The 13657-nt window shown below is 47.9% G+C and overlaps 1 protein-coding gene across 2 annotated transcripts in view; it reads left to right on the top strand.

Annotated features, from left to right (window-relative positions):
- The window catches only part of LOC119384145 (adenylate cyclase type 3), a 778406-nt gene that overhangs the window by 265714 nt on the left and 499035 nt on the right, over window positions 1–13657 (top strand). For both annotated transcript variants that reach the window (XM_037652438.2, XM_037652439.2), the window contains exons 6-7: window positions 1139–1198; window positions 8070–8158. In XM_037652438.2, the coding sequence (XP_037508366.1) occupies window positions 1139–1198; window positions 8070–8158 (149 nt within the window). The remainder of the gene's footprint in view (window positions 1–1138; window positions 1199–8069; window positions 8159–13657) is intronic.

Genomic DNA, 13657 nt, shown 5'->3' with positions numbered 1-13657 from the left:
ATGTGGTCTATAAGATTCCGTTTAGCTGCGGCCGCTTTTACGTAGGGCAAACGGGTCGCTGTGTTAAACAGAGGTTAATAGTACATAAAGAGATCGCTAACCGGAGGCTCACCATCTAATATATGTTTACATTGTCGAGAGTGTAAGTGCACGCCAAAATTCGATAAATGCGCAATTTTGTACCCGCACAAGAATGAAGAATGGTTGAGGCCTGGCATATGGATAATTGTGGTAGCGCATGCGTGAGCCAACCATCAATTAAGCTGTATAATAAAGAAATCAGTGTCTGAATAGTTATAGCTCCCGTACACCACCACGCGTGCCGAATTGATAGGTTCGCGTATTGCTCGGGCATGCGCAGATAAGTTTTTGTGCCTTGTTTCTTTTCCGCCGTTGCGCGCCCCTTCAGTAGTTAGTCGGCGTTTGTCGTGTCTGGACTTCTCTCTTGTGTCCGTGTTTGCATGCCCTGTCTCTTTAAATGAATACTTACCAACTAACTCAGCTCTCTGTTATTCTATCGGTTACACTTTCATGTCTATCGGTTACGCCATCGACGGCAACGCTGCTCAACGCAGGGACGAGCGCCTAAGAGCTGCTCTCTAAAAGGCGATTCAATTGACCTTGATCATTTAAGTAGGTCGTGCTAATAAATGCCTGTATACTATGAGTCTGCGTTTGAGTTGATAGGCGGAGACGTGTCAAACATCACTACTGCCTTTGAGCAATCCTTTCTTTTTCCTATTTTATTTTCTCTTTCCTCGTCTAATTCTTTCACTTCTTCTTGTTATCATTCTTATTTCCGCCCACGTGCATTCCATCGAGCACTCGACACACTGCCCCCAACTACATCCTGTCACGCAAACGCATCTGCAAGCGTTCTCCAGCACCACCCATCCCTTTCGGCCGCAACTAAGTTGAAACGTCCACCTTCGAGTGCGATAGCTACTGTGGTTTTCTTCTTTAATGAGCTTCGTGAGTTTGTTGAGCCGAAGCTCATATCTAATTATTGCCAGACGCGGTGTGGCGACCATTATATTGGAATTCCTGCCCCCCCCCCCCCCTAGCTACCGCACCGGAATAACGTGTCACAGGTTGCATCACCGCAGTGACTGAAATATGCTTTTCTTCTTTCGACCAGTACCCGGAAGGCACTCTCGACTACGGCAAGCAAATGGAAGATGGACAGCCGCCGAACGTGGTGAGTTAATCTTCATCCGTTCTTTGCGCACGCTGCTAAGCATGGGATCGCAGGATCCCACCTAAGCCGTGATGGGCTCATTTTATTGAATGTGCAAAAGCAGCCTGGTACGCTGATTAATGTACCCAGGTTGTTTAAAATAAACCGCTATCCCCCCCCCCCCCCCATAGGTATCGTACCTTGGTTCTGGAATGGGAAACCATAGAAATGTTTTGTCACTGTTGAATTCAAATTGCATCACAGAGGAAACAAGCTGGGATGGTGCTACCGCAAAGCGAAAACCGCCACCATTGCCTATATTGCTGAGTACATCTTAAAATACGCCACATCAAAAAGAACGGGCAGATCCCACGTCTTCTGTGAATCGATTTCATGCGAAGCATTCTGCGAGTGGAGTCTAAGCATACTTTTTCGCTTTGAGCCAATCGTTACGAGGTGGATCGACCGTCGATGTCAAGTGTTGGCTTACCAGGCACGCCTACTTCACTTCCGTGCGAAGTGTAGCTCACTCACGAAAGGCAGAGACGTCAGTCTTATCGCAGCGAAGGGACGCTACCGTACGATGATGTGCACATCTTAGGCGTCGGTCGTCGGCGTACTGGAGCAACGCTTGACTATTGATAGCTTACACGTGACGTCATGAATGCACAAGATGGCTCCAACATGGCGGCTTAGATGACGTCAAGGCAGTATAATGACGCGGCGATTAACCCGCTTCAGTGTGATAACGACGCCGCTGGAACGTTATGGGCTTGTGTGCATTCATAACGAAGGAACCAGCATATAATGTACAGACAACGCTAACGTGACATCACGAAGTTCGCGTCCCAACCATGTCGGCGCACAAGAACGGCTGTTTCAGCGACGTCAGTGCAACCCATCTAGAGTTCGTGGAGTCATACGTATGTAATGTTTGTCACGTTGTTATGAAAGTCACAACTGCTAATACAAATGGCGTTAGCCCGACATGAAGCTTTCGTGAGGTCTTTCTCGGAAGCAAATAGGAGCACTTGCGTAGCTCCTTGGTAGCACGTTTGACTGCCATGCAGAATGCCTGTGTTCGGTTCCAGCCTGAGCCGAGATTTTTATTCGTTGCTACCGTCGGATTTTTTCGTTCATCGACAACGGTACCGCATTACCAGCGACACGGGCGTCTTAGCGCTGTCGCGTTAAGCTTTTCAATGTGTATTCTCGCTGTCCCTGGGTTGAGATAGACTGTGAATCACCTGTGGCGTATACTCGCATATGACGAGCCGCGGTATGCGTGTATGTGCCACACATACCCGCATACCCTGAAAGGGTGTCATGAAAGGGTTTCATGACCTTTCATGACAGGGTTTGAGGACATTCACCCCGTGCCTCTTTCATGACGTACGCGACAGGCAAGTCACGTTATTCTTGTAATAACATGTGAATCGTGTTCGTCATGCACTCATGTCCTCCTATGGCAATTTTTGTATGTGTCAAGTTAAGGAGACGACCACGAAAGCGTCCAGACGTACGCGTCTAAATAGATAGATAGAATAGATGTATTACCGAGGATAATTGCGAAGACGTGTTCATCAATGATGGGGCCATTAGTGTTGGCAGTTTCAACTGTTGCATTTCTATTTACATTCCACCTTTGTGTCGTGGGGTGGGTCCCTTTATAAACAGTACGGGGGTGTGCATAAGTCTAAGCGTTGCCCCGATCCTGAGGGAAATTTTTCTTCAAAATGTTCACAGGATTCTTAAGGAGAAACTAGAAGGCTTCGTTAATGTTGCCTTCAGATATCCGGACGACTATCTGATTTTCCTGCAGCATTCTGAAAAAACAGAAATCACCTGGCGGAACGCGTCTTGGTACCTTTAAAGCGTACGGTGGACGGCTGCATTTTACGTGTGAGTTTCCTTAACAAAAATCGTTGTGTTTCTTGGAGATTAATATCAGTCCATTTCTAAATCACGTTTGTGGGGAATACCAGACGCTAAGCGCTAATCCTACGATAAATTATGCCTCCAGGCATTCAAAACTGGTGAAAACAGTGATTGATTAGTCTGCCATAAGCGCAGTATTATCTAAGCCTTGTACAAATATGGTATCCAACACTTTGACAATGCAAATAGAGAGGCCTCTTTCAGCGGTATTTCCAAAGTTTGTCATATCATGAGTGTGTGAAAAGTTGTTACAGAGAGGAAACCAACAGGACTAAGGGAATCCAGAAAGACCGAAAGAAAAAAAGGAGCCGCTGTTATCCCATATTTTCACAACATATCTCACGGGCTGGAAAAAAAATCTGGTTGAGACTTGGTGTCGAGGTGATTCTACGAGCCCAGTGGAATAATAATAATAGCTCTTGGGGTTTTACGTCCCAACAACACGATATGACTGTGAGAGACACCGCAGTGAAGGGCTCCGGAAATTTCGACCACCTAAGATACTTTAACATGCACCTAAATCTAAGCACACGGGCTTAAGTATTTTATCTTTCATCGAAAATCTTGGTTCCGGGGCCGTCAGGCGATCCCGCGACCTGCGGGTCAGCAGTCGAGCACCGTAACCACTAGACCACCGTGGCACGTAGAGCCCAGTGGAAGGTTAGTCAAATTTCGAGATTGACAGACGAACGCCTGAGCGAGATGTCAAATATAAACAGACGGGCATGCGCGGTCAAGCGCGAAAATGAATTTGTAGAATGCTTCGTGAGTGTTGTTAGAGGGTACTAGAACAGGGGAGCGCCCGGAGTGAGCTTCGAAAAGAGAAGCCCAAACAGGGTCAATCCGCTTGTGGCGCTGCGATCGCTAGTCTGCAATGTGTCGTCGTTTAAGAGTTGCGCGCGGCTCCGCCGAAGAGGTTCAGGGGTAGAATGCCCGCTTGGCACTCAAAAGGCCCGGGTTCGAATCGTAGATGGCGGATTTTATTCTTAGTGTCACCTTTTATGGCTGTATTCGTTTTCTTTTGTTTCTTAAAACTAGATTCAGTTGCTACGTGTTACTTGAAAAAGTAACGCGAAATGTGAAGTAAAATAGAAGATATTTGACAGTGAACCTAGTTATTTGCAGCGCCAACGCCCGCGATTCAACCAAAATGTAAAGTATGGCCTCCTAGATTTGGGCGAATACGGGACTCGAGACAAGATTTCCCATTTTACAATACTTTTTGTAGCAACACGTAGAAACAGAAGCTAATTGTAGGTATCAAAGGAAGACTAATACAGCTATAAACGGTGACTCTAAGAATAAAAACCCACCATCAACAGCTGCGATTCGAAACCAGGCCTTGTGAGTGGGAAGCGGGCATTCTACCTCTGCACCAGTTTGGCGGACACGTGCGCAACTCTTAAACGACGAGATATTTCAGACAACTGATCGTAGCGTCACAAGCGGATTGATCCTGTTTGGGCTTCACTTTCTGCACATTGGTGCTGCGTCCGCTCCTAGAACTCCCCTGTCCTAGTATACTCTAGTGTTTTCTGCAAGCTACCCTTAACTTACGGGCGCCTTTACATAGGACAAACTAGACGGTATTTAACAGAGGTTAGGGGAGCACAACAACGACTTAGGCAAAACAACTAATGAAGCCGACAAACAATTATATCATGGAAAGCATAGTGGACATTATTTGTCGTTTCTTGACTGTATTGTAATGACTCTCAGGTAAATATAACAAATTAAAGTGTACAAAAAACCACCCTTTCCGTCAGTGGGATCCGAGCCCACAACATTCGAAGGTTGTGGGTTCGGATATGTTGTTCTGTTAATGGGGCAAATGTAACATAAAAATTGTTTTCAAGATATTGAGAGTTCAAGAGAAAAAGCAAGTTTATTTCATTTTTGTTCAAAAATAACATGCAATGAACAATTTAATTAGTAGCAAAGAGCTATATAGCCGTCACATGTATCAGCTTTTCGCTCCTTCTCTTGTTTTCTTTGTTCCCAGCTTGTTTTGTCATATCTTTTGTCTCTCTATTGGCAAAGTACTGTCGACGGCGGTTAATCTCACCGTACCATATCACAGTGTTGCACCTTGGTTATAAGCCAAACGGGCTTGAGACCGTTTACTCGGGCCACGCAGACATTTTGGATGTTGGAACAGTTTAAAGGTGGCAGTTTTGAGAGTTTACATTTCAAGGAACGCGATCAACTGTGTTTTCTTCGATTGTCATGGTTCCTCCGCATTCTATTCAGACACAGTGACTTGTAATCACGCTTTGTAGAAGCTCCACATGAATCAAATTATTGACATTGTCCCTCAAGATAACATTTCGTCCTTGCGGCGAAGCGGAATGAGGACAAAACGTACATGATTAAGTGCTCAAACGCCGCACTTGACAAAAAAAAAAACTGCACCATGTACCATAAGGTATACGAACTGCTTTTTTATAAACCTGCTAAGCTCAGAGAAACTACCAGCTTTGTTATTTTTAAAGTCACAGTTTCGCCGCAACGGCGAAGCAATAAATGCGAGAGCAACAAATTCGAATGTAACGTGAAGAACGGAAAGCAGCTCGAAATTTGCAGCGCGTCGCTCAAGCGCAAAAGACGCACGAAAAGCACACGCACAGCATTAGCGCGAACTATGAAGTCTCACAGTTGTTACTTATTTCTGTTTGAACAGCATGCTCGTTTCGCAAACGCGGCCGCTGCAGCGAGCGAAGTGACCTTCGTACGCTGTTTAACTTCAGCGCGGACATCGCGGTGAAAACACAAGACATACAACCCCCTTCCTCCCTCCACGAAATATGCGCGCACGCAGGCGACCACGCCCTGTAGGGCGATGTGCACGGAGGCACGCATGCAACGCTACGAGCGGGGCGATGACCATTAAAGCGCGCCCGTCGCGCACTTCGTGCCATCTCGCTGGTGAGCAAGAAAGCACGCTGAATTAATTGCTGTATATAAATAGCTCGCCATTAGTATGCTGAAAGACGGTACTGTTCACGGCCTAGCCGTCTAAGGCTGCGCGCTGCGGAGCGAGAGGTCGCCCGTGCGATTCCGCGCGTCGGAAAGTATTTCTAAATTTTTTTTCTTTATATATACATATGCGAGACATGACGGCAACGCCGACGGCAAAAAGCAGCCGAGAGTTTCCATATAATTGCTATCGCAATACAATCACTTGAGGCAGGATGCTCAGGTTGTGGCGGCCTGGGAAAAGGTGATAACTTCAACGCGAACCAGGGCGGACCACAAAGAATAGATGACACAAGCACTGGCGCTGACTAACAGCTGCTCCGTATGGCAGTTGTTAGTCAGCGCCAGTACTTGTATGATCTACTCTTTGTGGTCCGTCCTGATTCGTGCTGAAGTCTTTACCTTAAATGCTATGTACCTACTAGGCCCAACAAAAGTTTTACTGAGAAAAGGAAACGTGGCTGCTCGTCAGTTGGTCTCGAAAAGCTGCTCCTTTTGGCTTAATCAAAACGCGCGAAAATTTATGGGGCACTGGATATTGTTAAGGCAGGCCTTATCATTCCAAACAAGCAAAAAACCAACTTTCGATTTTAAAAAAACTACCCTACCCTGTCGAAACTTCAGAGAGGTGGATAGGGTTTATCAGATAGCAGCGATGGGAAAAAACCGACTCTGAGTAACTACCGAAAGGGCAAAAAGGAAATAAGGAGGCGGCATTTGATGATCACTCAAGGGGAAGCGCTTTACTGTTTGAAGCCAGGTCGGGTTGCCTTAGAACGCGTAGTTATAAAGCGAGATTCATTAAAGAAGAAGAAAAATGTAGAAGCTGTAGGGAAACTAATGAAACGATGGAGCATGCTCCAATTAAATGTGGAGCTATCCACCCGGGTGTATGTTAGGGCGCTAGCCTGCATGAATCCTTGGGTTTTAAGGACAACAAAGTAAAGGTAAACGCTTCCACGATGGAAATAAGTACGAGAAGGTTAGAGCATTGGTGGAGGTAAAGCAGAGAGCAAGTACGAAAATAAATGGATAAAATACGGTCATTCTGCCGTAAGGGACAAATAGTTGGGCTGTGAATTTATGGCCTTTTGTGTATTGTAAGCTCGATTTATTGAAGCAGACAAGGCATTAGGCGTACTTAAAACAAAAAGGCGGTTTTCTTTAGCTTCGTGGCGCACAGGTCACTGCCCCGTTATAAAGGGGATGCTCATCGCATCCATCCATTCTAATTCCTGGTCATGATACGGAGACGCGTTTATTGGGTCCTTGCTAAGGGCCGTCTAGGATATCGATAGCCTGATTTAGAGTCTGGGTCAGAGGTAGTTGGAATAGTGACATATAAAAACCAGTAAGCGCACCAAGACGGGGACAACGACAGGCACAAACGCACAAGCGCTCTGTGTGTCACTTTTGTTGTTTTCTGTCTTGGTGCGCTTACCGGTTTCAAAATGTCCATAACCTGGTCCTTCGGTTCAAGGGCGCTAAACAATGGCATTCTGAATAAGCTGCACGTCCTTGGGTTCAAACACCTTGCGTCTGTGGTCTTGTTGCGAACGGCGAAGGAAAGCGGCGTCCTTTTCTCGCGCCACCAGACGCAGCGGGAATCAAGAGAGGTGGTGAAATATCACTTCGGAGCTCGCTGTTTACACTCAACTGGCACGGACAAACCCTGATCACCACACATGATGAGGTCGACCCCAGTGATTGATTCGTCGTACGAGTACGTGATCCAGCCTACCAAGCACTAAAGCAAGGAAAGCATACGCGACATCGCTTATAGTTTTGTATTGTATTATTGTAGGTACATTTGACACACACCTAAATCACTGATCACATGAGGACCAATGAAGTAACCCCTTCGCCTTCCTTTGTAGGGTACGGTACTCGTTTTCCTTTCTTACCGACTACGCTTGTGCGACTACCGCTATTGAAACCATGAACTTACGATAGCAACCTTGTCGCTTCGTGCATGCAGGGCGGCGCAGGCACCGAGGCATCAACAAGTGACGAAAAGGAGTACCGGCGTCGCTTGCACAAAGAGCTGCTCGAGAGAGACACCGAAAAGTGAGTGCAGCGCTCATTAATGTTCACAAGGAAGTATAACAGGACACTGACTTCCTGCTCATCAGCTCTAAAAGCGAACGGGCCACCCTCTGTAAGCGCGCTATTGTGCAATGGGCATTTCGCCCATTACTTGGAGCCGTCTGCGATCTTATTGCTTATTCAGGGTTTTTGTCAATGGATGAAAAGAATAAAATTCAGAGTTCGAGCTGGAATCGAGCCGAGGTATGTGCATTCAAGTATGCTACGATAGAAACAAGCCAGTGCTTCAAAGTCCTTCACCAAAAAGACAATATGCAGACGTCATGTTGGGCGAGCAGTCACGTTAACAGATACAATAATGCCGTGAAGAAGCGTAGAATCACACCAGGTGAATTGTGGGTGGATCAGATGGTTAAAACGGGCCAAACCATTACAAAGGGGTCTGGAATTTTTTTCCATCATAATCATCATCAGCCGGACCATCACCAAAGAGTGCGGCTACGTATACTCGGGGACAACTTTCTGTGGCAATGAAGTGAAAGCTACAGAGCCACAATGCACGTATCCTGCCGCTAATTAATGTAGTCCCACAATTGCTTCCGTATTAAATGCGAAGCATTTCTTAGCAAACGTTTGGCACTTTGAGCGTTTCTATCTACGCATCTATCTATCTAGCCGCCTACATCTGGGTGGTCTCATGATCGCCTCTTTAATTTCGTGTAGACTAAAATTGGCATGGGAGGGTAAGAGGATTTGACGAATATGACTGTCGGGTCACGACATGTTTAACGCGAAAATCCTGTCGCGTACGTCGTCAAACCCTTTCCTCCACACACGTGTGGCACATACCTGTTTACCACGGGCCGCGGTGTACGGGTATGCGCCACATGTGATTGACAGTTTATATCTACCCAGGAACGTAAGAGCGTTAAGAAAAAGTCACAGTCAGGCACACACAGGACGAGCGCGAACCAACTGTCACAGTTGTAGCTTATTTCTGTGTCAACAGAGCGCTGTTTTCGAAAACGCGGCCGCTGCAGTGAGCGTACGCTCTGTGTTTTCAGCGCGGACATCGCGGGGAAAGCACAAGACATACAACCCCTGCTCCAACCCCCCCCCCCCCTCTCCCGCCCGTCCCCTTCTTTCCTCGAGATAAGCGCACGATGGCAACCACGCCCTGTAGGGCAAACAGCAAAGGCGTTACCAGGCAGTTACTACCACGCGAGCAGACGGCGGAAGCGCAAGGTTCTCCCTGCGCAAATATCGTGCTCCTGGCGCCATCTCGCTGGTAATGAAGAAACGCTTATAAGCGCCTGCCATCTCTGAGTACTGCGGTAAAGGGTGTGTATATTGTCACGGGCGAAATAAGACAGACAGCCGGGAGTTGACGTCTTCCCCAGAACCACACCAGCAACAACAACGTTCTCTTCTTCTTCCACTCACGTGTAGGTGCCACAGCGGATGGCTCATACATGATGGCATGTGGCATTACTCCCTCTCCCGGAAAAGCATCGTCTCGATGCTGGTTATGCGCGCTAAAAATTGAGGAAAGAAAAAAAAACGTCACTATACAAACGAAACAATTGTGTCGTAAGGCAAAATGAACATGCTGCCGTTACTGAAGAAGTAAATAGAGAAAGCAGGACAAAACAAGAACAAGCAGAAAAGCAACAAAAAGAAAGAAGCTAAGTAGCCGTTGTAGTGAAAGTCACTCTACGTTCGATTGACGACGCGAGAAATATGGCTTGAGCCTTGAAACATGAACCACATCAGTTTGTGGAAGCCGACGGGAACGGCTTGGGGTGCCTTCTGGGAGAACCTCGTAGGTTACGTCACTGAGTGGGCGTAGAACCATGTAGAGGCCGAAGTAGCGCCGCAGTAACTTCTCTGACCGGCCGCGCTGTCGGATTGGGGTCCACACCCAGACTTCATCGCCTGGTTTGAAGGTGGCAACTCGGTGCCGAACATTGTAGCGCCGTGCGTCTGCAATTTGGCGACTCTCAATACGGCGTCGGGCGAGTTGACGGGCCTCCTCGACGCGTTGAGCGAACGTGGCAGCGTCCGTGTTAAACAGTCCCTGGTTGTCGGGGAGGAGCATTGCGTCGAGCATTGTAGTTACCGCTCGACCATGCACTAGGCGAAAAGGGGTGAAACCTGTACTTTCTTGCACTGCAGCATTATAAGCAAAAGTTACGTAAGAGAGGATATCATCCCAGTTCTTGTGGTTAATGGCCACATACATTGACAGCATGTCTGCAATCGTCTTGTTCAGTCGTTCAGTGAGTCCGTTTGTTTGGGGGTGATAAGCCGTGGTTTTGCGATGTTCTGTGCCACTGAGCCTCAAGACTTCCTGTAGCATCTCTGCGGTGAAAGCTGTTCCACGATCAGTAATTATGACAGCTGGCGCTCCGTGACGGAGGACGATATTGTTGACGAAAAAATGGGCGATGTCGGGCGGTGGCTCTCTTGCAAGGTCTACAGCTCGACAAGCTGTGTGCCGCGGTAAAGAAGGAAAAAAGTTCGGTGCTTCAAATGTTCTTCACCGTGAAGACCCACAAGCCGGAAGTGCCGTTCCGCCTCATAGTTTCCGAGCGTGGTACTTGGCAGAGCGAGGTTTCAGGGTACCTACAGAAGCATCTGTCTTCGTTGTGCCTGGTGGACCCTTTCCGGGTCAAGAACTCCGAGGAAGTGACACAGTTCTTAATGAGTGCTGCTCCGCGGTCTCTGTCCGGGTTCAGCGTGGATGTGGAAGACCTTTTTTACTCCTTGCCGCGGGATGGGTTGTTGAAGCGAGTTAAGGATTGCATCCAGATACACAATGATGAACTAAAGTTCCAGGAAAAGTGCGGTGTGTCTGTGGGATCTTTTCTCGAGCTTTTATCTGTGTATTTGTCATCAACTATCATCGGGTGGAAGGGAGATGTGTATACCCAGAGGTCGGGGGTTTGTATTGGTTCGAGTGTCGCCCCTATATTAAGTGAAATTTTCTTAAGCTCGGTTGACCGCGACCTTGAATCGGCCCTCGATGGTATTGTTGTGAAAATGTTTCGCTATGTGGACGATTATCTAGTTCTGGTAAATTCTAACTGTTGTGTCAACTCGCGCGTCAATGTACTCAAGATTTTCAAGGATGTTGGTGCAGGTCTGCGATTCACCTTTGAGCTCCCTGAAGACAACTGCATTCAGTTTTTGGATCTAAGGCTGTACTTCCAAGGGTGTCATACATGTTGGATGTATGCTCCAAGAAGCGAAAAAACCAGTGCTTGATTTTCGGTCTGGGCACTCGAAAGTCGTCAAGAATGCTGTCGCGATGTCGTGTTTGAAGGCCGCGCTCAAGAAATCTTGTCAGCACAGTATGGAAAAGAGCCTCGAGAGGCAACTTGACAGACTCAGGTCATCCAAGTTTCCTCAGAATCATTTGGCGAGGCTGGCGGAAAGGGTCCTGCAGGACTTGAAAGTGAAGGCAAGAAGTTCTGAGCACGGTATGGGTTCAAAGAAACTACCTGTTGCCAGCATCCCTTACCTACACGGCGTTTCACATCGTTTAAAGAAAGTGGGAGCAAGGTACGGATGCAATGTTTTATTTTCGGCTGGCTACCGTTTAGGCAGCATTTGCGCGGCTGTAGACAGGAAGGTCGAGGGCGGGGAGCAAGACAAGCGTGTTTGCAAGGTAAAGCACCGGGCTAAAGAGGTTGAATGCGCCACGGGTGTGGTGTACGACATTCCGCTTTCGTGCGGGAAGCGTTATGTTGGACAGACCGGGCGTTGTATTAATAACAGGCTGATGGATCATAAAGCTTCACTAAAGGGACAGCCATGCTCTAACCTTTCCTTGCATTGCAGAGAATGCGGCTGCGCACCACAGTTCGCTGAGACGACGGTGGAATCGAGGTTCAAAGATAGGGTAGCGCGTGAAATTGAGGAAGCTTATCTGATCAACAAAGCTGGTGATGAATGTGTCGCGAAGCCCTCTGTCACACTACTTGCTGCGGAGATAAATTTTCTGGAAGCGGGTCAGTGAGACAATCGTTGTGTGTACACGTGCCTTTAACTCGGGGTCATCTAACCACATATATATATGTTTGGTGTTTCAATAAACTTTCAGTTGATAGTTTGCGCCGTGTTTCGTTTGCCTTCCTTCGTGTTTCGTTCCTTTGCGCACCACAGCATTAAGATGAGTTACCAACTCGCCCAGCAGTCCGTACTTCTCAAGTGTATTACTAGTTATTTGGGCTCTTTTCCGTGTGCTAATTATCCTTTGTATAACCCTGCGCTTCTGGTGGCCTTATTCGCGGTGAGTGTGTGTCGTGCACGGGTTGCTTCTTGGCATGTGCGACACCATACCTGCCCTCAGGATGTTCAGAACCTTTGTGGCTGGCTTCAGCCATCACCTTCACACACTAAGAGGATCTGCCGAATCTTGAACTCGGAATGGTGGCGGCAGGCCAGGTTCTACGAGGACTGCCTACGCACGTATTGTGGATGGGACGGCAAAGGTCGTTGGCCCCAGCGGTACAAGGAATGGAACGCTACGAAGGTTAGAGTGACGGAGTTTCTGTGGAACACGACACGTCCGACATTACCGAAGAAGAACAAGATGGATGCCATTCCAGGAAAGGTGGTTACCCTGGGGGATGCCCCCTTGGATGATAAGGTGAGGAAGGTGCTTGAGCTTGGTCCGAAGTTTTCCTTTGAGCCACGGTTGAAACCGGCGGAAACCTTGGCGTTGGGACGCTGTGTGGCCGATAGGGTACCCGAGGTGGACAGGGCCCGCTGCGTCGCGGAGTGCGCGGAGGTCATTACGACTAGGGGAGGAAAGCCAGGCATGAAGTTTGACAATCGATGGCTCGTGAACCAGTTCACTGAGTGCCGCCTGAGACCTTTAGTGGCGGACAAGGAGGGTTGTTTCGCTGTTATGCCAGAGTGCATATTCCTGGAGAAGGCCTCGCGGGCGATTGAAAAGAATCTCAAGACAGTGGACAAGAAACCGGCGGAAGTGAAAAAACGGGCGGTGGCTCTCTTGCAAGGTCTACAGCTCGACAAGCTGTGTGCCGCGGTAAAGAAGGAAAAAAGTTCGGTGCTTCAAATGTTCTTCACCGTGAAGACCCACAAGCCGGAAGTGCCGTTCCGCCTCATAGTTTCCGAGCGTGGTACTTGGCAGAGCGAGGTTTCAGGGTACCTACAGAAGCATCTGTCTTCGTTGTGCCTGGTGGACCCTTTCCGGGTCAAGAACTCCGAGGAAGTGACACAGTTCTTAATGAGTGCTGCTCCGCGGTCTCTGTCCGGGTTCAGCGTGGATGTGGAAGACCTTTTTACTCCTTGCCGCGGGATGGGTTGTTGAAGCGAGTTAAGGATTGCATCCAGATACACAATGATGAACTAAAGTTCCAGGAAAAGTGCGGTGTGTCTGTGGGATCTTTTCTCGAGCTTTTATCTGTGTATTTGTCATCAACTATCATCGGGTGGAAGGGAGATGTGTATACCCAGAGGTCGGGGGTTTGTATTGGTTCGAGTGTCGCC

This window comes from Rhipicephalus sanguineus, chromosome 2 (assembly GCF_013339695.2).
Source record: "Rhipicephalus sanguineus isolate Rsan-2018 chromosome 2, BIME_Rsan_1.4, whole genome shotgun sequence".
NCBI lineage: Eukaryota > Metazoa > Arthropoda > Arachnida > Ixodida > Ixodidae > Rhipicephalus > Rhipicephalus sanguineus.
This window is presented reverse-complemented; position numbering and strand designations above follow the sequence as displayed.